The sequence below is a fragment of the Danio aesculapii genome, chromosome 15 (genome assembly GCF_903798145.1).
Source record: "Danio aesculapii chromosome 15, fDanAes4.1, whole genome shotgun sequence".
Taxonomy (NCBI): Eukaryota; Metazoa; Chordata; class Actinopteri; order Cypriniformes; family Danionidae; genus Danio; species Danio aesculapii.
The window spans coordinates 9,615,264-9,639,864 of record NC_079449.1 but is presented as its reverse complement, the minus strand read 5'-3'; the positions used below and the strand labels follow the sequence as shown (position 1 = coordinate 9,639,864).

The 24,601-nt window shown below is 36.4% G+C and overlaps 1 protein-coding gene across 5 annotated transcripts in view; it reads right to left on the bottom strand.

Annotated features, from left to right (window-relative positions):
* Positions 1–24,601, bottom strand: part of robo1 (roundabout, axon guidance receptor, homolog 1 (Drosophila)) — a 514,376-nt gene that overhangs the window by 110,043 nt on the left and 379,732 nt on the right. For all 5 annotated transcript variants that reach the window (XM_056473875.1, XM_056473876.1, XM_056473879.1 and 2 more), the window contains 3 exons: positions 18,718–18,875; positions 5,630–5,750; positions 2,895–3,033 (listed from right to left, as the gene is read on the bottom strand). In XM_056473875.1, the coding sequence (XP_056329850.1) occupies positions 2,895–3,033; positions 5,630–5,750; positions 18,718–18,875 (418 nt within the window). The remainder of the gene's footprint in view (positions 1–2,894; positions 3,034–5,629; positions 5,751–18,717; positions 18,876–24,601) is intronic.

Below are 24,601 nucleotides of genomic sequence, written 5' to 3'. Positions count from 1 at the left end.
GCCACTATGCTGACACATAGGTATTCGTAGCTCCGCCCTTTTTTGAAAAGAGTACAATCTCATTTGAATTTAAAGCAACAGTCACCAAACTAGCACAATTAGGATTAACAGGGCCAGTAGCGATGCGCAGATGGCGGTTAATTCCACAGGCACTGCGGATAATCCACGGGTTGGGTGGGTCAGGTAATGGAAAAATACATTTTGATTAATTGCAGGTGGGTCGCGGATGCAGGAGAATAATTATTAATGATTTTTGTTTTGTATTTTAAGACACACTGTAAAATACGAATGTTTTTTAATGCATTTTTCATCAGGCAAACGGATCCTAATTTGAAAAAAAAAATATGTGCATGGTGGAAGTCCATTTGTTAAAGCAGAAATGGAGGTGAAACAGATCCGAAATAAACTTAAAGCAGAATTAAAAATAAAACAAAAAACAGAAAGAAAAGTGCCGTGTGGGAGCGTTTTTAACGAAGTAGTTAATTAAGTAGTTAATCATGTGTTGTGCTAAATCAAAAGGCCAGTCAGGTCAAAGTCAGACAAGCACTTTAAGTTCTTACATTCATCAGGACAGCAAAAAAATTGTTGAGTCATCCGGTGGATGCATGTGTGGACATGTGCTGCCTTGATATATGCCCCTTCAATGTTGTCTCTGGCAAGGGACTCCTCCAAGTGGCCCAAAGACTAATAAACATCGGTGCCAAGTATGGTGCAGTTGATGCTTATACTATCATACCACTTCGTCAAACAGTTTGTGACTGGGCAAAATAACAGGCTCCCGCTGGTAAGGAAAAACTTTTTTTTTTTTTATCAGAGATGCGCAGATTAGCTCAATGAATCATTTGTTAATAACGAACGATCCACGCTGATATATCATCATGTTTAAAACAAAGAATTAGAATTATTAACGTGATGATCAGGTATATATATATATATATATATATATATATATATATATATATATATATATATATATATATATTCACACACATATACATATATATACACATGTATATATCAGATAAAATTATATGTGCGGGCGGGTGGCGGGTGGATGATTAGTATGAAGCTGCGGATTCAGGTCACATTTCAGCTGATCTGCGCATCTCTACAGGGCAGCTACAAAGAGTTATAAGTCATTATTTGTCTGGTATTTTGAGATGAAACTTCACATACACACTCAAGAGACATCAGCGACTTAGGGTGCTTAAAACTTCATAAAACTTAGGGCTTCTGGTAGTACCTAGAATAGCAAAGTCGAGTAAAGGAGGTCGAGCCTTCTCATTTATAGCTCCTAAACTCTGGAATAGCCTTCCTGATAACATCCGAGGCTCAAGACACACTCTCCCAATTCAAAACTAGATTAAAGACCTATCTGTTCAGTAAAGCATACACTTAGTGCACCACTTAGCGGGCTTCCACACAGGTTATGCATCTTGCTGATATACACTATGAACAGCAGCTACGCTAGTTATCTTCTTTATTCTCCATTTCCACCTGGGGATACTCTTCCCGAGGCCCTCAGACTATGCAGAGTCACTGATTCGATCCAAGACTAACGACGAGATGATCCCAAGGTTTCCATGTCCTGGACCAGGCCGTATCCTGAGCAGCTACTGTGATGGTCATGGAAGAGTGGAGAACATGAGACTGATTCCTGTGACGCTCCAGAGACAGACGAGTCTTCGCTGAGGCCAGCTTCCAGCCTCCGCCACTGAGACTGCAGCTCTGCACGAGACGTTTGACCAGCGGAGAAATTAAAATGATCATGCCCAACTGAGCCTGGTTTCTCTCAAGGTTTTTTTTCCCTCTCCGCTGTCGCCACTGGCTTGCATGGTTCAGGATCTATAGAGCTGCGCATCGTTGGATTTGCTCTTCAATATTTGGACTCTCAGTAGTGATTATTAAACCACACTGAACTGAGCTAAACTGAACTGAACTTAAACACTACAAACTGAATTACACTGTTCCTATTTACTATTTACTATGACTTTTTATGTGAAGCTGCTTTGACACAACCTACATTGTATAAGCGCTATACAAATAAAGGTGAATTGAATTGAATTCATTTGTGGTGCGAACATCATCCGAACTAAAACCGACCCAAACGCCAAAAGTACTGCGCCTTTTTGGACTAATCCAGCTGCCGTAGTCTGATGCGTTGTGCATTATGGTATGTGGAGGAAAAATATGTGTTGACAGCGCTTTACCAACAATTCTAAACCTAGAGAGAGAGTGGGAAAAAGATTACCCGATGGATCGTTGGTAATATTTCTGGAAGGTGACCATGTCGCAGTTTAGCTAAATTAATTCACTTCCTCCTGAAGTGACTTGCGATGCGCCTTTGCCGTTTGCAACACATTAAAACATTTAAGCCACAGCCGTGTTTCATTCTTGAAATGTATAGTATGTCTAAAGTGATGCATACAAACTACCTAGTATACTATGACCAAGGATACAATCAGCCAGCGCAGTCATCACTCCATAGTAAAAAGCAGTATTTTGTGTCAGCTGGTTTGTTTACTTGTTTAACTAATACGCTCTATAACTGGCCAATGAGTGATGTGGAATTTGTCACATGACTGCATTTTGGTTCTTTTCAACTGGTTCAGACTAAAGCAATCAGTGTGGTGTGAAAAGGGCCTAAAGACTGCAGAAAAACGCTACAATGTATCATTTGTTGCCCTTGGTCCGGACCAAATGAAGCAAACCACAGATGTGAAAGCACCTTTATTTTACACCTTGTAAAAAGGGGCATACTAGGTCCCCTTTAAGCTGTGTGTCCACTAAAGTGTTTTTTTTTTTCATAAGCTGAGCGTTCGTTTTCAGTTGTAACTTTATATCACAGCAACTGACTGAAAATCAACTTTGAAGAGACCTCCTGATCCTCGTACCTTCCCTTGGGCAGTTCTCCGTCCTCTTTCCTCCAGCGGATGGTGGGCACTGGATCTCCTTGAGCTTCACATCTGAACTCAACGCTCTGATCCACCAGGACAGACTGGCTGCTTGGCTTTCGCAGGAAACTGGGCCTCTCTGCACACAAACACACACTTTATTACGTAAAACAATCTTGCCAGTGAATCTCCCCTTCTCTGATCTGACTGGCTGCTTATGAACTTACCGTGAACTACACGCGTCCATCTATTTTTACTGACTCTCGTCTTTCTGCATAACAGCTACAAAAGTGGGTTTCCATTATCAAACATTTCACCTTTTGTTTTAGCTTTAGCTTGAACTCTCTGACTTGTTGTTTTAGCCTAACAACTAATGCAGCTAACACTGAAGCAAGCTTCCTCTTTGATTTATTTATTAAGATTATATAACGTTGATGTTAGGATATGGTTAATCTGTTAATATTAAGACTACATAAACCCCATGATATGAGAAAACAGCACTGCGGGCCATTTTTACAGGCACACTGTCAATGTGGTCATTTCATGAGTATTGACTGTTTGCAATGTCACTATTGATTTTCATTTTGTGTTTATTACATTTTGGATTTTTATCACGCTGCACAATGTGGGCTCGTCAACGTAATCAATGTTGTTGTTGTTTAAGAAAAATTATAAATAACAGTATAAACAACTATTTTACTCAAAGTTGAAAGTTGTGGTATCGGATTAAATGACCAATAGCAGGGGAAAAAAAGAGTATTAAAAGTGTCGTGATTTAGAGGCAGGGCTATCTAAAGTGCAGGGATATTTTTTAGTGTAAAACATGTTGAAGATTAGCAAACTGGCTTTTGATTGATTAAATGGCAACTTATTTGCTCACAAAAGCAGTATATTCAGTGTAGTGATGTCTCTACTCCATTGACATCCATGCAAAAAAATCTACCTCTGGTCTCCTTTCCCACGTACTGGCGGACTGGAAGCATTAGCATTAGCCGTTATGCCTTTTCGGCTGATAATATTCAGCTTGTCATCTACTGGCTTTGGTCACACGCTGCGTTTCACAGCTGTCACTTTCAGATGATAAACCCTTTGAAGGGAATAGGGAATAAGGATGCACCCTTTTGAATAGAACACAGTGTATTTAAGGCTTGCATGAGCTGGGTGTGGCCTCTTAGGTTAATAATTTTAAAGGTAATAGTTTTCCATTCTTTTTTGGTAACACCAACACAATCTCGCAGCAATTTGTGATTCAGTGGCCAATTCGTATTTATTTGTATAACCTCGTTCATACATTTTAGTATGATTTGATCATCTGACAATGAGGGGTAGGTTTTGGGATGGTAAGACACACTTTACCTGAACCTGCTGAGAAATTTGTAAAATAATAATGTTTCTTTCCATTTCCTATAGTTGATCCAAAGAGCTTAGAATGACCAAGAGGCGACACTCAAAAGAACGTTCCATTGCAACAGCAGCGCCCAGCAACAGGCCCGGATTCCGCCATTTTGGAGTGAAAGCGGTCGGCTGTCCATTTGATCTTATTGCTGTCACGATGGCAAGCAGCTGCTTTGTTTTTTATTTATTTATTTAAAAAGCGCATTAAAGCTGAGATACAACCTGAAAGACGACAATACAACACTTACTATCACAATCATCAGCACTTTTAACAGTTTATTTTACAGACTTAAAATATGCTGTTGTTCCATTAGAATTTTCAGTACAAAATGGCCGCCGCGACATCTAGTGGCTGTTTCCCAAATCGCACTAGAGTGATACTCTAGTGATTCCCAAATCGCACTCTTGGTGATTCTATGCTCTTTGGTTGATCTAAACTCTTTCAATGATCAACGGCAGAAGAACGAGTTTTTAACTTTATTATTTGAATGAAAACTTTAGTTGTTCTCTTTTGGTAACACCAACGCAGTCTTGCGGCAATTTGTAACTCTGCGATTTCATAGGAATTATTACAAATTAGCCACTTTTCTGATAGTACCTAAAATAGTTATGTTTTCTTGTGAGATTGGGATGGTAAGACACACTTTACCTGAACCTGCTGAGGTATTTTTAAAATAAAAATGTTTCTTTTTATTTCTTATACTTGATCTAAACCTAGAATTACAGTAAAATTGTCTTGATTTAATATATATATATATATATATATATATTGTGTTTTTCTCGCTGTAATGAGTAAATGTGCAATCAGGCACTGAATAATGACGGTGATAAGAATGGCTGCACTGCAGGGATTACTAGGGGAAGGTCAAAGGTTCCAGCTCTGATGTTGGGTAGTGTAAACCGATATGTTAAGGTGTTGGATGACAGATCAGTGTATATTTTTGGTGTGCATGTGTGAATGAAGAAGTGTGTGAAGTGCAAGCTGGTATTTGTTTCATGGCAAACTAAGGATAAGGTTTATGGGTCCGTGTCTCCAAAAAGGGTCAATGACACGCTGGAGTCTTCCTACAGCTAAGCACACAAACTCTAAACATCTGGACTCTCTCCTGCTCTGCCCATAAACAAACACTTCATACGGCGTGTATGTGTGAGTGTGTTTTAAGTGAATCCATCTGCATGCATTTCCACAACTGAATGCACCAGGGGTTTGTGTGGGAACCTGATTACATTTACACATGTGGGTCTTGGAGAAGGCTGATCATGTGGTGAAGCATATGAGAATCTTGTTGTCGGATGCACTGAAATGCATAAATGAAAACAGAAATGCATTGAAAACCTACCGAGAACAGTCAACTCTGCGATCTCGCTCTCTCGTTCTCCCATCATGTTGGTTCCCACGCACACGTACTTCCCCGCGTCCGTTTTTCTGGTGTTGGTGATCATGAGTTTTCCTCCTCGTATCTGTCGGAAACAAAATATGAGAAGTCGTAAATGTGAGAGTTTAAGGTCAAAACCTTCATATTTGGACTTGGACATACTTCTAAATTATGACGATTTCTTCAAACTATACATTTATGTAAATCAATAAATACATGTATTGCATTCAAGAGTCCTGCTTTAACCTGTTAGCCAGCACTCAATTTTGGGGATTTACACCTACCGAGCTTTAAATAGTAACAGTTCCTGACTCCAGTAAGTTATGTATCATTGGAAAGTAGACACTTTGAGCTTTACTGTGGTGAAAGGAGAAGTTACATGTTTCACAGTCTGTGTGAAATGAAAATTGTAAGGCTTTTATTTCAGGATGTTGAGGTATTCTTGAAACAGACAATTAAGTAAGGGGCAAGGCTTTTTTTATGCATCATTTACTCATAGCAAACTGATTTAGGCCCAATCCCAATTCGATTTTTGTACCCCTACCCCCTTGAAAACAGAATGTGAAGGGGAAGGGCTTCAAAATTTACCCCTAAGAAATGAGACAGCACTACAACACCTGCACACGTCATTGAAATCTCTTGCTTCATTTGAGATAGACGACAGTGACTGCTGTAGTTATATTCCAGTAGCGTTATTTTTTGTTTATCTTCATGAAATCACTGAAGGAAACGATATCATGTTATTATAAGGATATAATGTGGCAATAAGATCGTAACTGTACACTGTGGCCATATTTGCATTTGTAAACGCACAAAAACAACATTAACGTTATAGCAGACACTGTAAAAAGGTAATTCCCAGGCACCAGACTTATCTGAAAGGGTATTCGAGTGTCATCCAATGTCAGATGTGAAAGTATGTTGTGGGACTACTATACAGGAGTTATTATTAGGGATTATAGATAGCCAAATTTAGCGATTTTTGTACCCCTTGGTTTCGAGTGTGGTCCTAAAAAATCTCAGTTTCAAGGGCTATCTAGCCCTTCCCCTTAGCCCTATATCGCCTTCAAGCTAAAGAGAATTGGGACACCCCTTCCCTCCTCACGTGAACGTGCAAAACAAGGGGTAGGGGTAAGGGGAAGGTCTAAGGGGTAGAATTAGGATTGGGTCTTATACTTTCGCCTGGCACCGCATCGTGTAAAAATAAGATGGATAAACAGAAGTAGAAAGTTTCTGGAACTACATCATATCATTAATATCATTCAAGATTTCTACATTTTTTATATTCATTCAATATTTTTAGACCAAACTTTGTTTCATCACTTGCTTTTGTTCATATCTCGGACAGTTCTACCAATTGAAGTTTATTAAAATATTAATGACAATAGAACATGGCTTACTCTACAAATATAGTTTTTTATTATGGCAAGGATAAAAGCAAAAAATAATAATACACATAGTAAATAATTCACAAAATGTTACCTTATGGTTATTACTTTTATATTTTGCTTATTTTTAAATTGTTTATACATTTATTTTCAACCGTGAATAGATAACATTATGAAAATAACATCTAAAGGTTTTTAAACGTGGCCAATAACATTAACAGCCACATGAATGGATCATAAAGGTACCTGTTTCAGACAAAATCTCTTCAAAGTGATTCATATTCAACTCAAATAAAATGTGGCGCCGAGTGAACGGTTTGCTCGAGTCTCAAATCATTTCATGCACTCCGCCAGCTAAAATCATGTTGTGCACACCCAAAGTGAACCTCCGCAAACACAACGATGACTCAAGCAAACTAGCGGACTCATCAAGTATAAATCAGCCTTAACCGTAATTAAGAATATTATAGCTAAAGTCGTCAAACTGACATAATCAGAGAAGGACTGCCTCTCAAACGCAGAAACAAATGGTCGAATTGAAGATTAACAAAATAAATAGTTTATTTATTGATTAACTTGGATGAATTAATTGTTAATAACACACAGACTTTAAATTTAAAAAAAATATTTATGAGAAACTAAATAAATCATGCTTAACAACAATATTACACTGTATAACTTTATAAAAAAAAAGCTTCTTCAGTACTAAATCAGCATATTAGAATAATTTCTGGAAGCTTCTGCTGCTAAAAATTCCCCTTTACCATCACATGAATAAATTGCATTGTAAAATATATTAAAACAGCATGTCAGTGAGTATAAATATGCACAGTGGCAATTCAGGTGAGCTCATATTTTCCCAGGGATCAAATTACAGGCCAGAGGGGCCTTTTTTCTTCTCAGGCAATTGTAAAGGGCAGCTGTAGGTCTTCATTCACCTGACAGAATCAAAATCACACACACAATGGACCACACGGTGAGAGTCAATGAGGGGGAGCCGAATGTGGCAGATCTCCTGCCGTCCCCGACCAGCCTGCACTTCCACAGGTCAACATGTGGGTTCACTTTATGGCAGATCGTGTCATGTCTCATTGATTATCATTCAGTGCGGTCAGTGTTGAGTCCAGCGGCTGGATCTGACTGTGTTTAACATGTGGAATGTGTAAACAGGGTCTGTGATAAAGACCAGAGGCGCTCGCTGTGTGTCTCGCAATTTACAAATTAGATGCAGCTATTACACTTACGCATATGCCACACATAATCTTTAGGTCTGGACTATAAAATGTAACATTTCAGCTTAAGATTTCCAAGTTAATAAATGGACAGATAACACACATATACACACACAAGAGAAAAACATGGATGGATGGACAGACAGATTGATAGACTGAATGATGGATGGATGGGTAGACAAAATGATGGATGGATGGATGGATGGACGAATGGATGGATGGATAGACAGAATGACAGACTTAACTATGGATGAATGAATGTATGGATGGTTTTACAGAATGATATATTAAACGATGGATGGATGGATGGATGTTAGACAGAATGATAGACTGAACTATGGATGAATGGATGGATGGGTTTACAGTATGATATATTAAACGATGGATGGATGGATGGGTAGACAGTATGATAGATTAAACGATGGATTGATGGATGGATGGATGGATGGATGGAGGGATGGGTAAACAGTATGATAGATTGAACTATGAATGGATGGATGGATGAGTGGATGGGTGGATAGTTTGTTGGTTATATGGATGGATGGATGGATAGACAGAATGATGGATGGATGGATGGATGGATGGATGGATGGATGGATGGATGGATGGATAGACGGATGGATGGATGGGTAGACAGAATGATAGACTGAACTATGGATGAATGGATGGTTCATGGATGGATGGGTAGACAGTATGAAATATTGAACTATAGATTGATGGATGGACAGAATGATAGACTGAACTATAGATGAATGAATGGATGGGTTGGTTGGGTGTATGGTTGGATGGATAGATGGGTAGACAGAATGATAGACTGAACTATGGATGGATGGATATATAGATGGATGGATCAATGGATGGACAGATAATAAAACGATAAATAGAAATATGGATGGATGAATGGGTAGAACTATGAAAATATGGATATATAGAACTATGAATAGATTAACATAGATGGATGGACGGTTGGATCGATGGGTAGACAGAACGATGGACTGAACTATGGATGGACAGATGGATAGATGGGTGGGTCGATGGTTGGATGGATAGATGGGTAGACAGTATGATTAAATGATGGATGGATGGATGGATGGATGGATGGATGGATGGATTCATAGATGGAATGATAGATTGAACTATGGATGGATGGATGGATGGATGGACAGATAATAAAATGATAAATAGAAATATAGGTGGAGGAATGGGTAGAACTATGAAATGATTGATATATAGAACTATGAACAAATAGATTAAAACATAGATGGATGGATGGATGGATGTATGGATGGATGGATGGATGGAACAAACTAATGAACAAATGGAATGATGGACAGAACAATAAATAGATTAATGATGTATAAATGCATGATTTGATGAATGGATGTATGGATGCAGCTGGATGGATGTACGGATGGATGGAACAGCTGGATAATTGGAACATAAAAAAACAAATGGATGAATGGATGGAAAGAAACAAAACATCAATACACTATCCATGAACATTAAAATGCACATATTCTATTTATTTGTGCACAAACTCTCTAAGATGTAAAGTAAGAGTTTTATCTGGTTCCTTTTACAGTCATTTACACTTAAAGGACAGCAAACATCTAAAGGAAACAGTCAGCAGGTCTTGCGGGATGTCTTCCAAACCGGACACGTTCTAGAACATTCTGAAGCATTCTTGAGTCTGTCGCCTCTCCTAAATATTAATGGTGGAAAAGAGGCTTTAAACAAAGGAGAGGTCGGAGGGGAAGGAAAGAGGGTGAGTTTATTTAAGGCACCCCATGGTGTTGGAGAGGGTTTGAAGTGTCATTATGTTACTGTTTGTTTGAGCGAGAGCTTAACGGCTGAAACGCCACAAGACTCACAAAGCAGACAAGGTCAGGTCAGATGTAGGAGTGAGTGTGTGTGTGTTTGTGTGTGTGTGTATTGGGGGAATTATAAAGTAAAAGGGATAGTTCGGTCAAAACTGAAAAGTCTGTCATCATTTACAGTCTCTTTCACTTGTCACAAACCTGTTTGAGTTTCTTTTTTCTGTTGAACACAAATTAAGTTATTTCGAAAAATGTTACAAAGTGTGACTTCTATAGTATTTGTCTTGAAAGTCAATAGTTACAAGGTTATTACATTTTTCTAAATATCTTCTTTTGTAATAAAGCTATGGGACCACTTAAAGGTGAGTAAATGACGAGTACATTTTCAGTAAATTTAGAAGCTGAAATATTTTAAACCTCCAGTGATGTGCTTTGAAATGTGCAGTTTTTTATTCAATGCTTGTCGTCTTTCTCATATTTATATTCTTGTTGTCACTTGTCACTTTATGTATACTGGAAGCTTTGGTAGCCAAAACAAATTCCATGAGTGTGTAAAGCACACTTGACAATCAATTCTGAATAAATTCTGAGGTAATCTCAACTGAAACATGAAACACTGAAGAGAGGGCAGGAGATACTGTAGATTAGCTCCTCCCACAGTCAATAGCATTTTGTTTTAACCACAGCTCTGCCAGTAAGAGTAGTTGAGCACAAGCGCATTGAATAAAAAGCAAATGAGAAGCATCTTGAAGGGGGCGGGACATGTCAGATACTAGAGAGCATTTGATTGGTCAAGAAATTAGATGAAAAATTAAAGTATGAGGTGATGTCCAAAAAATAGTTGATTCGGAAGGGCAGAAGTGACAGTATATCTGCTAAATGTGAATATTGTTTTGGAGCACACTAGCTTACAGATTTCTGTAAGATTAAAATACGACTAAAAGACAACCCAAGCTCATTCTGAAAACGTAGTCCCGTGGCCGTTTCTGGAGACCGCGAATTATGTAGCCGGAGGTACGTATGGCTGCATTTAATTTTTTAAGCGAACACTATGGGGTGGTATGACGTCGTTCCTTTTAGCGCTTAACGGCTGACCGCTTGCCTTCGTGTGGAGGGCTTTCCCGCCGCAACCAGTTAGTCCGGTTCGTCCTGTACGTCGGTGGACTTGAGATGCAGAGAGGAGCTGACCACGATGATGACGACCGGGTTCGAGTCCGGGGAAGAGCGGTTCCAAAAATCAGGTAAGACAAAAACAGAATCCAAGAAATTAAGTGAACAAGTTCATAACAGTGTGAGAATGTGGTAAAATCCGAAAATGTGGTAAAAACCAGACAAGGGTTTTTCTTTTTCTGGACGGCTTTCGTAAATTGCTGGTTGGGTTTAGGGAAGTAAGCGGGCAGGTGGGTCAATCGGTAAAATTGGTTGGGTTTATGGAAGGAGGAGGGTGGGTCGCCCAGTCAATCATTCAGCCAGTCGGATAGACAGTCGTTCAACAGCGGCCTCTGGTGGGTTTACGCGAGAACAGCGCGGCCGCGAACGGCATATGTGAGAGATATTTGAGAAAACAAAAACTTCGGCCTCCGTTTCTGGAGCGGCCTCCAGAAACGGCCACGGGACTACGTTTTCAGAATGAGCCTGGGTTGCTAAAAGAATATTTTAAATCTGGTAAATAAGTTAAATAAGTCTGAAACAGAGATTGACAGAATTAAAACCACAACAACAAACATCCAATTCTGATTTGTGGCTGATCGTTGGTTGGATTTGGTACTTCTCTAATTGGATGGTTGTGGTTTGCTATTGGTGTGTCTCAAGTGATTGACAGGTTTATCCTGCATTTGTACCAGTAAACCCATGATACACAATAGTAATTAAAAGTGCTTCACATAAACAAGAACAAAAGAAACTTGACAAGGAATAAACGTGATTGAAAACAGATTAAAATGTGTTAAAACGGGTTTTAAAAGGATGAAAAAATAAAGAAAGACATAATAGCGCGATCTGTAGGATGTAGCACAGTGCTCATTCAGTTAGGGCACAGCTAAACAGATGTGTTTTAAGTCGTGATTTGATTGTGCCTAATGTTGGAGCACGTCTGATCATTTCTGAAAGCTGATTCCAGCTGATTCCAGTAGTAGGGTTCTACTTGAAATCTATCAAAGCTAAGAGCAAGCTATGAAAACTAAGAGAAGCAAACAGCGAAATTATTTTGACAGTTCTGCCAAATTCAGGCCTCAAACGCACCAATAGTATCTAGCTGCAGACACTCACATGACATGCAGTCTCAGAAGCATGCACTCAATAGACCTGTTGACGTTATTGTGAGGAGTAGGGTTAGGTGTACACATTGAAAACACTGCATGCAGCTAGCATGTGCACCCAGTCTGTAGCCGGACCCTTTTCAAATGCACACACATATGCTGCGTCCCAATTCACATACTATCCATCTTAAATAGAATTCGAAAATAGAATCAGGATGTCTCAATCTGTAGTATGTAGAAATGAGTAAGCCAAAGGTTCCCGGATGGTCTACTATTTCCATAAAAATGTAGTGTAGAAAAGTGCTGATATTGGCCACAATACATTTTGCATTGGACTTGAAGATGATTAGAACTACAAACTCAGGTAAAAAGTGTAAATAAACTACAAACATGGAAGACTCGCAAGACCAACCGGCAAGTATTTCCCAAATGCTGTTAAAAAATAAGACGTTTAATCATATTTTAAAATGTAAATTTGATTAAAAACACATTTTTAAATGTAAAAGCTTAGTAATAATAATTTCTAATAACCTATTTTGCTTTTGCATGATACATTTTCAATAATAAAAATAAATAAATGTATTAATTTATTTATTATTAATTATGATTTTAAAAAAAGATATAAATAAAATAATATAATAAAGTAGAGAGGCTTCGGAAAAGTTGCTTGAATGACTATTAATTCATATTTAGCCAACTGGAAAATATTTAAATCACATTTTCTCTCTTATATTTCATCTGCAACAACAATATGAACTTATATCAAGATATACAGAATCAAACAAGTGCTGAGGGGTAGCTTAAATAATGTGTCGGTGCTCTTTGGGTAAGGGATTTGTCAGAATAAACAGCAAAAATCAGTCCAAGGCACTCGAAAAATGTGGAAAGAATATTTTAAAAGACAATGGTCGGAGATTAAATTCTTAATGTATAATTATCCAAACACCTTAGGAGATTTCTCTGCATGAAAGAATGGGTGCTGCTTCTCCAATAAGGTAGGTAATTAAATATGAAAGAAATGTGGATGATGTGTTGAGATGATTGACAGGGGATGCAACTAAGTGTTAACAATCTGTTAATGTGAAAGCAGTATGTACACAAGCTTGCATACTCTTCTGTTACACACTCAAAAGTATGTACTATTTCTTTACAAAAGTACAAGTAGTATAAGTATGTAAATTGGGATGCAGCAACAGACACATATTTGGAGTTCCATCACTGCTGGACTGCTTCACAGTAAGTAAAGCATCCCTTGTCGCTCTCCGTCGGGTAACAGTGGGAGGACGAGCTGCTGAGGATGAGCACTGGGAGATTGCTTTATTCACTCTCTTTTGTCTTGTGTGGTTTGGCAGGAGTGTTCGTTCGAGGCCTGTGGTGTGGAGTCATTCAGCAGGCCAGATAATCACACACTAACTCCGAACAAAAAAAAGCTGCTCAACAAAACGGCGCGTCAGCTTCAGTGTGTCGTGCTGCTCCAGTTAATTTCCAAGCAGACTGCAGCAATTACTGCTGAAAAGCAATTAATGGCCAAATCGGAGCGCTTTAATTTCGAGATAACAGAGGAGCGCAAAACAAATGAATAATGTTGATGCTCATTACTGTGTGCAGAGCTGAAGGTGAGACAATGTGGCAGTGGAAATCAGTTCATTGCTGTGTTTACAACTAAACACTCACAGCATTGTCAGTGTCATAATGGCCATTATCAAATGTTTTTGTTTTTAAGCCATGAAAATGTCCATTTAAAATAGAATGTAAAAAATATATGTATTTAGCCATGTTATTATTTGTTGTATCACCTTTATTTAATAACCCCCCAAAACTGTAGCCAGGGGGAGGTTTGGGGTGTTCGAAAGACCCACCACCCACCGATATAAGGTCCAGAATTTGTCCCACAGATGAGCTCATTTGTCTTATTTTGACTGCTATGCCATCATAAATTATAAAATTAACCTATCAAAGAAGGCTTCCAATGAATGTAAACGATTATAGTAAAGCTGTGCAAAAAACAGAATCTGACGCAAGTGAAGTCATCTTTCACTACAAGTAACTTTTATTCTGAATCTTGGACCTTATTCTTGAAAGAAAAAATAATATAAAAAGGTGTAAAGCACCAAAAGTGGACAATATTAAAGTCAATTTTAATACTAATTAGAATATTTTTGTTATCCATGAACTTTCAAAATGTACCTTTTTTTTTACAAAAGAGATTAGAACAATCGTGAAGCTCTACATTATTAATATTAACCTGTTTTATTTTAATTTTTTATTCAAATGGCCAAATTCTGACTGTGGAAAGTTGAATGTGCTGGTGAGTGTGTTATTTGCCAAGTAAATGACAATAAGCTACATTTTTGTTTTGTTTATATTTAAAACTTTAACAGACTGTTTTTTCTAATGATATATGATGCAATACATTTGTATTTTTTTCATATTTCTTTATTCTAAATATTTAGAAAATGTTTTTGGTATCTCAAAAAGTGTGGTTATGATGACCATCCGACAAGCAAATCCAGCTACAAACAGTGCTGAAAAGGTCACTAAAATGCAGTATTTAATCCTCATAATTAAATAGAAAATAATGTGAATAACTGCAAAAAGGTCCCTTTTCACCAGGATGGCTACAAGCCTGCCCACAAAAATGTAAGTGTATTCAACTGAAAACAAATATTTTTCAAATATTTCCCAAATGCAGTTTAGAGAAATAGAGGGAAAAAGAGAGCAAATCATTTTAAAACGCATTTCAAACAATAAAATTTAGTAAAAAATTTTACTTTCTAATAACTATTTTCTTTTGTCTTTTCATGATAAAATTTCAACAAGAAAATTAAATAAATACATAATTTTAATGATGAATTTTCAGCTTCATTACTCTTCATAGTCACATGATCCTTCAGAAATCACTATATTAATTATTATTGTTATTATTATTATTATTATTAATATTATAATAATAATAATAATTGGTAATGATAATAAATGCAATAATGACTGGAGTAATCATTTAATTTCATTTAATCATTTAATTTAAACTACATACAATAACTTATAAAATCAATACTTATTAAATAAATATTTAATAATTTCCTTTTTTTTTTTTTGTTTTTTTTTACATTTAATAAATGCCGCCTTATTGAACAGATTTTTCGTAAAAAAAAAAAAACTACAAACTTTTGACCGGTAGAGTGTGTGTGTGTGTGTGTGTATATATATATATATATATATATATATATATATATATATATAGACAATACACATATACATACACACACACACTAAGGATACCAAAATATTTATAAAAAAAAAAAAAAAAAAACGATACATACAAAATTGTTTATCTATTTTTCAATTATAATTACAGGCAATACAATAAAATATATGACTCTTTGTTTTGAGTGCATGTTTGACATTTTCATAATGTTTACTGTCTAGAAAACTAGACTGCAGACCAGTGATAAGCTACATACACACACCACCACCACTAACAACAACACACAACATCTTGTTTGATTCATATTCATCCTAATCAGCACAATCGCATTCCAAAATCGTCATAGTTACACGTTGTCCAAACCTCTGGAATGCGTTTCACATTCCTTCATTGCGTTTTTCGCCTGCGCTAAGCACTAAATTTGTATTCTCAAAAACCTGTCTATGATTTGATTAAAAACAACAACCCCCAAACCACCTTTAGCTTTACTCTACACAAATAAGCCACATGGAAAGCGACCGGCGATGTGCACATCAAAGTCACTCTTTTAACGACAAAAGAGGCCTGATTGATTCCGTTACTTAATTTCCCACACATTTAATTAGAAAAACCTAATTGGTGGCCTTGGTTTAAAGACTGCATTAAATCAGTAGTGTGTGTGTGTGAGAGAGTTTTGTGAACGCTGGCGAAGGCAAACTTTCATTCCCACATGCCCTTCCAATCAGATGAATGGGCTCCATTAATTTTCCCTGACAGAGTCTCGGCCGCGCCGCAGTTTAAACACTCATCAGCAGAAGCCCTAATCGGCCTTCATTTGCCTGAAAAATGCAGCAGAAGCAATTGTTATCCACGCGCATTAAATAAGGGAACTTCTTTTCGCTGTCTTTTTTATTAACGAATCAGCAGGATGTCGTTAGTAACTCTAAAATGAAAATTAGCCAAGGACCTGACTTCATTTGCAAACACAAGGTTGAAATGTGAATCTCATGTTTTTATTAAAGCGCCGGGTGTTTTTTGAGTTGAATTTGGAAATTTGCTGTTCAACAAATCCTGAAAGTCATAACTTAAAGTGTCCCTCTTATTAGGGTATTGAAAACTAACGCCAATAAGGTGGTACTTTAACTGAATCAGAATGCATACAGCAGGAAAAGTGAAAATTGCACTGGACTCAGGATCGAACCCTTTGGCACCCCACATGTGACTGGCAAAAGTAATAATGATAATAAATGTAATTTTTAAATTAAAATTCTAAAATAAAAAGGGCAGGGTATTGAAAACTAGCGTCAATATGGTACTTTGACTGAACCAGAATGCATTTAGCATTGAGAAAACTGCACTGGACTCAGGAGCAAACCCTGTGGCACCCCACATGTGACTGGCAAAGAGAATTAAGAAAATTCAACAGAATTCAACAGAAAAAAAAAAAATTAACAGAAATTTTAAAACAAAAAAGTTAATCTTTAATGTCAACCAACATCATTTGGTGGGTCTTTTCTTTACCCATTCGTTCAATCACCATTTAGGCACCGGTTTTGAAAGTATAAAAACAAACGATGCCCAACTCAAACTATATCCTCTTTTTAAAGCATCCATTTTTGGGTGATTTCCTAGAAAAGTTTACACTCTCCATATCTAATAATAAATATAACATAAAAAAATTATAAATAATTTTTTCATAATATACATTGTAGTATTAGCTCTTTGCTCTTAAGCATCTGAGAGAGAGAGAGAGAGAGAGAGAGAGAGAGAGAAAGAGAGAGAGAGAGATAGACATAGATAGATAGATAGACAGACAGACAGACAGATACACACACACACACACACACGTGTATATATATATATATATATATATATATATATATATATATATATATATATATATATATATATATATATATATATATATATATATATAGACTGTTAACATTAGTGGACTTCTGTTTTATAACATTTGTTTGCCTGCTGTCCACTATTCCGTCATCATCTTCCCACAAAAATGAAGCCATTTAAAAGCCCTGAAGACCCTGTTTTAGACTGAAAATGCTGGTATTGAGTCAGAACTTAAAGTGTCCCCGTTGTTAGGCTTGGGTATTGAAAATTAGCGGCAACTTGGTTCTTTGACTGAACCCAAAGGCATATAGCAGGTAAAGAGAAAATTGTACTGGACTCTGGATCGAACCCTGTGGCACCCCACATGTGATTGGTAAAGAGAATGATTAAAACTCAATTAATTTCAACAGGAAAAATAAAATTTTAAATAAAAATGTCAGCCAACATCATTGGGTGGGCCTTTTCTTTACCCATCCATTCAAACACAATTTAGGCACCGGTTTTCAAAAGTATCAAAATCAAATGATACCCAACTCAAACTATATCCTTCTTTAAAGCATCCTTATTATTTTGGTGGCTTCCTAGAATAGGTTAACATCTATGTATTAAGAATGAAAATAAGTCGGCACCAGTGGTGTAGGGGTATGCACTCTGGTGCTCACGGCGACCCGAGTTCGATTCCGCCACGCAGTCCTATGTTGATCCTTCCCCTCTCTCTGCTACCCATGCCTTCCTGTCAATACTCTCTACTTTCCTATACATTAAAGGTGAAACCCCCCCAAAAAATAATTATAAAAAAGTAAATAATAATAAAATCATTTAAAAAAAAAATGAAAATAATATAAAATATTTTTATATAATATACACTGTAGTATCTGCTATTTTCTCTTAAGCATTTATAAAAAAATAGCTTTTATTCAGGCACTGTTAGTGGACTTTTGTTTGAAATATAGGTTTTTTTTACATTACGCCTACTTGTCCACACTACTCCATCATCTTCAACCCAACCAGAAGCATTTTAAAAGCCCTCAAGACATACTTTTAGATTGATAATGCTGGTATTGAGTTTTGAAAGCAACTTTTGGCTATCCACAGTCGCTCTCTGATTGGTCTGTGCATCATTCCCCGATTCATCAAACATTCTCATATCACCACTATGCAAGCCTAGATGGCAAGTATGGATGTCTGCAAAATATGCACATGCCCAGTGAGCATCAGTGCGAAAGACAATGCCTTAAAAGCATAATAATGTTCTTCCACCAACATCAAAGCATCCCTAATCATTCTTGAAAGTCGGAAAGATAGTCAGATATGATTACCGTTATCCTCTCGTCTCTGTCGTCTATATTGACCCCATCTTTCTTCCAGGAGATGGTGGGCTCTGGGTGTCCTCGGGGCGGCTGGCACTCCATGACGGCTGGCTCCCCAGCTGCCACCATCACGTCCACAGGGTTCTGTCGGAAATCATCTCGAAGAACTGGTGAAAAGAGAAAGAAAAAGAGAGAGATTAGAAACATGAACTGCATTTCTATCAGGAAACCACTCACGCTGATGTTTAAAGGAGAGGAATAACAAATTAGAAACCGCGAGAGGAACATTTCTCTACTCTTGCCCAGCGCAAACCACCGCTAATCTACTTCAAACACACTGCGACTGAACCTAAAACTGCTGTTTACTTAAGCTGAAAGGCACAAAAGAGGGGCTGAAACATGAAGCTCTTCCTGCGTGTGAGTGATATTAATGCGAGCGGTGGAGAGATCACAAAAAAAAACACTGTGTATTTGGGAGTTTAAGCATGTTAGTCAACTCTGCAACAGTTCTGATGGATTTGCTTAGCGAGTTCTCTTTAATCTCAGACAGCAGTGCTTACAGTATCTTGTAGATACTGTGCAGCAGCACATACGAGCTTTAAATTATATACGCGTGACATGAGGAAAACACATGTGGTGAAACACAGCAACTTGACAAAAGATATCTTTTAAACTTGTGAGAGCTGCCGATCTAGACTGTACTTAAAGTCAATGTGAAATCAAAATGAACCATATTTGCTTTCGGAATGCACAGTTTTGGGTTATTTTATGTTTATTTACACATTTAAAAGAAGTTAATAACGAATATAATAAAATAATATATATACTTTAATAAATTATAAATGTCATAGCAATATAATATAATCACTATTGATAAATATAGATGCAAGCAGCAATTAACGGGCTATGCAGTCCAGTGGTAGAATGAGCAAAGAAGTTTAGAGGCAGAATAAGCAAAGCAGTCTAGAGGCCAAAAGCAACAAGGTTAGCGAGTAGCATCAGACCAAGTGAAACAATGAGTATTTGAATACATCTGAAGTATGTTTCACTTAAAATATTAGAAAATCATCAAAATAATTAACATATGAATGATTTACTGGTTTGTAACTTTTGACCAGTAGGTGGCAGAGTTATAAATTATGTGTTGTGGTTAGTGTTAGGTGAACAAAAACAAAGAATAAGCAATGCTTTTTTACAAGTTACGACTTTAAAATATATTTATACAAGTTAATATGGAATAATATATATAGCAGTGTTAGTATAGAATACCAGCGTTAACAATATTAATGTCAATTCTACATTTAACAGTTTATAATATCATTATAAAATAATTATACTAGTATACATATTTAACATCTTTAAAAGATGTTATTACACCATTAAAACTTGGGACTTTAAATCGACTTTAAAATACATTTATACTAGTCAATATGGATGAATATAAAATAATATATACTTCAATATAATATAGAAGACAACAATATAAAATAATCACTATTAATAATAATAATATTAAGGTCAGACTTTACAATAAAGTTTCATTGTTTACTGTATTTACTAACATAGACTAAGACTAAGCAATGTTTTTAAAAATAGTTTGTTAATATTATTTAATGAACGGTGAGTTAACATGAACTAACAATGAATGTCTATTTTCATTAACTAACATTGACAAAATGAATAAATACTGTAATATATGCATCATTCATTATTGTTCATGTTAGTATATATATTAACTAAGATTAACGAACAGTAGTGTTAACAATATTAATGTCAATGCTACATTTATTATATTTTATAATAGAACTATAATATGATACAAGTTTTAACATGTTTAAAGATGCCTGTTATTACACCATTAAAACTTGGGACTTTAAATCGACTTTAAAATACATTTATACAAGTTAATATGGAATAATATGCAATAATATATACTTCAATATAATATAGATGACAGCAATATCATATAATTGCTATAAATAATAATATTAAGGTCAGACTTTACAATAAAGTTCCATTAGTTACTGTATTTACTAACATAATCTAAGAATAAGCAATGATTTCAGAAGTTGTTTGTTAACATTAGTTAATGAACGGTGAGTTAACATGAACTAATAATGAAGGACTATTTTCATCAACTAACATTGACAAAGACAAATAAAAACTGCAATATATTAGTATTAACCAATAGAAGTGTTACTAATATTAATGTACATATAACATATTTATAATAGAATTACAATATTATACCTATTTGAACATGTTTAAAAGATATGTGTTATCACTTTGTAACAAATACATCCTTAAGCAAGCGTCAATATTTCTCTCCTTCTTCATTAGGCTACGTGTAAGTCATCAGAAATGCACTTCTTTGGTCTCTCACGGCCCTGAACGTGTTCCTGTCAACACGATTAACCTCAGCACTGGATCAAAGTGAGATGCTCAAGGTAACCCGAACTCCTGACTGCCTCCAAATTCCTCTAAGACTTTAAGCACTTAATTGGCCATATGATTCCAGTTTCTGCCGCTTGTAATGTCACAGCAGGTAAAAGTCCTCCTCTACGCAAACCCAAAAGTCCAAGGCGATTTACTGAAAGAAATGGAAAGATCTCTGGTTCTCTTTTTTTTCCCCGTCGTTTCTCTGTAACAATTTCTCAAGCATATCATTTCTTGCAGCCCAGGATTTCAACAGGCATCTCGTTTTACACTTTCAGCGCAATTAGGCAGCGTATAGTGGACACACATGTACAGTATTCACTAACTTTGAGATCATTGGTAATAAAAAAGTTAGATTTTCACTCAAAATATCAAAGGAAACCTAAAGATGTTTTAGATGAGAGTAAAGGATTTTTTTTCTCCATGAATCTATTTGCAGTGATGAAGATGACATCGAATTGTAGTTTTGAAGACTGACCACAACACCCAACTACTTTTGCAGTTCTCCAGTTGTTTTTCTTGGACATTTGTTCATCTTCCTAAAGGTTGGGACACACCACGCCAACGATTGTCCATTGGGCAGCGTTTTGCTAATCGGTAAACATCTGTAAGTTTGTTAGGGAATGTTGCCAGATTAAGCGTGTAGACTCTGTGTCAGTAAGAGCGCTTTATGAATGCCTGTTTAGGAACAAATCAGAGTGTGAGAACAAAAACAGAAGTGACGAACCAAGCAAACAACTAAAGTCATGAGGGAATTTTTGTGATAAAAAAAGGTTTGATTTTCACTTAAAATATCAACTGAAAACTGAAGATGTTTTGAGTTTTTAGATGAGAGGAGAGTCTTTTTTCCTCAAAACCCTTTTAAACTATTTGTGGTGATGGCGATGACGTTCGGATTGTAGTTTTGAAGTCTTTCTGACCACAACTCCCAACTACTTTCGCAATTCTCCAGCTGTGCTTTCTTGGACATTTGGTCATCTGCCTATGGGTTAGGACACACCATGCCAACAGTCATCCATTGGGCAGCGTTTTTGGTTGGGGAAATTGCCAGATTAAGTATGTAGTTTCAGTGTCAGAAAAAGAGCCTTCTGATGGCCTGTTTAGTAACCAATCAGAGTGTGAGAACAAAAACTGAAGTGACAAAACCAAGCAAACGATGCAAGTCATGAGGGAATTTTGATACTTAAACAAAAAAGTTAGATTTTCACAAAAAAATATCAAATGAAAACTGAAGATGTTTTGAGTTTTTAGATGAGAGAAGAGTCTTTTTTTCCTCGAAACCCTTTTAAACAATTTGTGGTGATGACGATGACGTTCGAATTGTAGTTTTGAAGTCTTTCTGACTACAACTCCCAACTACTTTCGCAATTCTCCAGCTGTGCTTTCTTGGACATTTGGTCATCCGCCTATAGGTTAGGCCACACCGTGCCAACAGTCATCCATTGGTCAGCGTTTTTTTGTTTGGGGAGATTGCCAGATTAAGAATGTAGACTCAGTTTCCGAAAAAAAGCCTTCTGATGGCCTGTTTAGTAACCAATCAGAGTGTGAGAACAAAAACTGAAGTGACAAAACCAAGCAAACGATGCAAGTCATGAGGGAATTTTGATGTTTGAGGGAAGTTTGAGTTTTTAGATGAGAGGAGAGTCTTTTTTTCTCGAAACCCTTTCAAACTATTTGTGGTGATGAAGATAATGTTCGGATTGTAGTTTTGAAGACTTTCTGACCACAACTCCCAACTAGTTTCGCAATTCTCCAGCTGTGCTTTCTTTGACATTTGGTCATCCTCCTAAAGGTCGGGACACACCAAGCCATCAATCGTCCATTGGGCAGCATTGTGCCAATCAGTAAACATCTGTAAAGCTAGTTTGTTTGTTTGGTTGTTTGGAGAGATTGCCAGATAAAGAAAAATGCGCAGTGTCAGAGTGCCTTCTGATGGTCTGTTTAGCAACAACTACAGTGTGAGAACAAAAACTGAAGTGACGAAACCAATAAAACGACCCAAAATCACAAGGAAATTTTTCTTAAATATTCCCAAATAATATGTATTATCAGATTATTAGACATATTTGAACATAAGTGAATTATGGTGTTTTTATGTGTGCAGCATTAGTTCCGGTTACTCTTGTAGAATGACAATACAGATACCGCCACCTGCAGATACATCCTCTATATAGCTGTCATTCATTTGGTATGTTCATGTGCAGTATTTTGGGCTTTAAAGTGTGTTCTGGGCTTTAAAGTGTGTTGGGACAACACAAGACAAACGGTTCTACTTCACTGACACTTCTTAATAATTGCCCTTATGGTGAAAATGAATGTTTTTGCTATTTTCTTTTATCCACTTCCCAGTTTTTGATGCTCAACAAACTCTTTGCACAAATCTTCTGCTTTATTCTTTGGTCTCCTCCATTTTGATGAATAGCTAGGCGAGTTTGTCTTTGTGTTTCCTCATATGAAAGGTTGTGGTTGAGCAAATTCCCGTATCACCCAAGTGAACTGAAAAAATGTAATATATCCATGAAAACATGAATTCATAGGGGTGCCAATAATTATGCACACATATCTGTTCTGTGATTAAACTGTGATACTGTTTGCAACTGTTTACTCTAACCAAAACACGTTTAATGTTGATAATATTCAGAGAAAAAAAAAATCTAAATGCATTCTATCACCACCTCACATGTATCAATGGTGCCAATATGAGTGAGGAGCAGAAGATCACTGAGCGCTAGACAGAAATCAGGCTCTGTTTCTAATATAAAAATGTGTTTGCTGTCTGTGGATCAGCTCAGGGATTCTGATTCTTGCACTGGATCAGTAATCTTGAACTGAGTTTGCACAGTTGTGTGAATCCAACCCACACTTGATTAGCACCCTGAGCTGAGAAACTTGATAACGTGCCTCGCTTTCTAACAGGGCCTTGTGGGAAAAAGTGTGTGTGAGTGTATGTCTTCTGAACATGTGTCTACAAAATGGGAATGGAGTTCTGGAAATGATATAAACCACTGAAGTGAAACAGAAAAAGTGATGGACAGTGAGAGAAACCAAGCTTCTCAAATAATAAAAAAAAATCTTCTCTTCCCAAAAAATATCCTTCCTTCCTTGAGTGAAACACATGTTACATTTTTAATAGAACATTTATTGAAAAAAGACTTAAAATATTTACAATATTAATTTGTTTTGTAATCATTCAAGCCTGCAGAATACCCAGTAGTTGCTGTAATTTTTTAAAAATGTTTTTCATATAAGAGATATCATATTGGTTTTAAATGGCTTAAATATGAATGTACAATATGACTAAAATATGTGGAAGAGAAGAAATTATGGAAAAAAAAACCCTGCAAAACTAAAATAATATTAAATGAAAAATAAACAAAATAAAAATCAAATAAACATGAAATTACATTTAAGGTAGAAGGTTAACATCAAATTAAATAAAATGTTTGTTTTAATTATA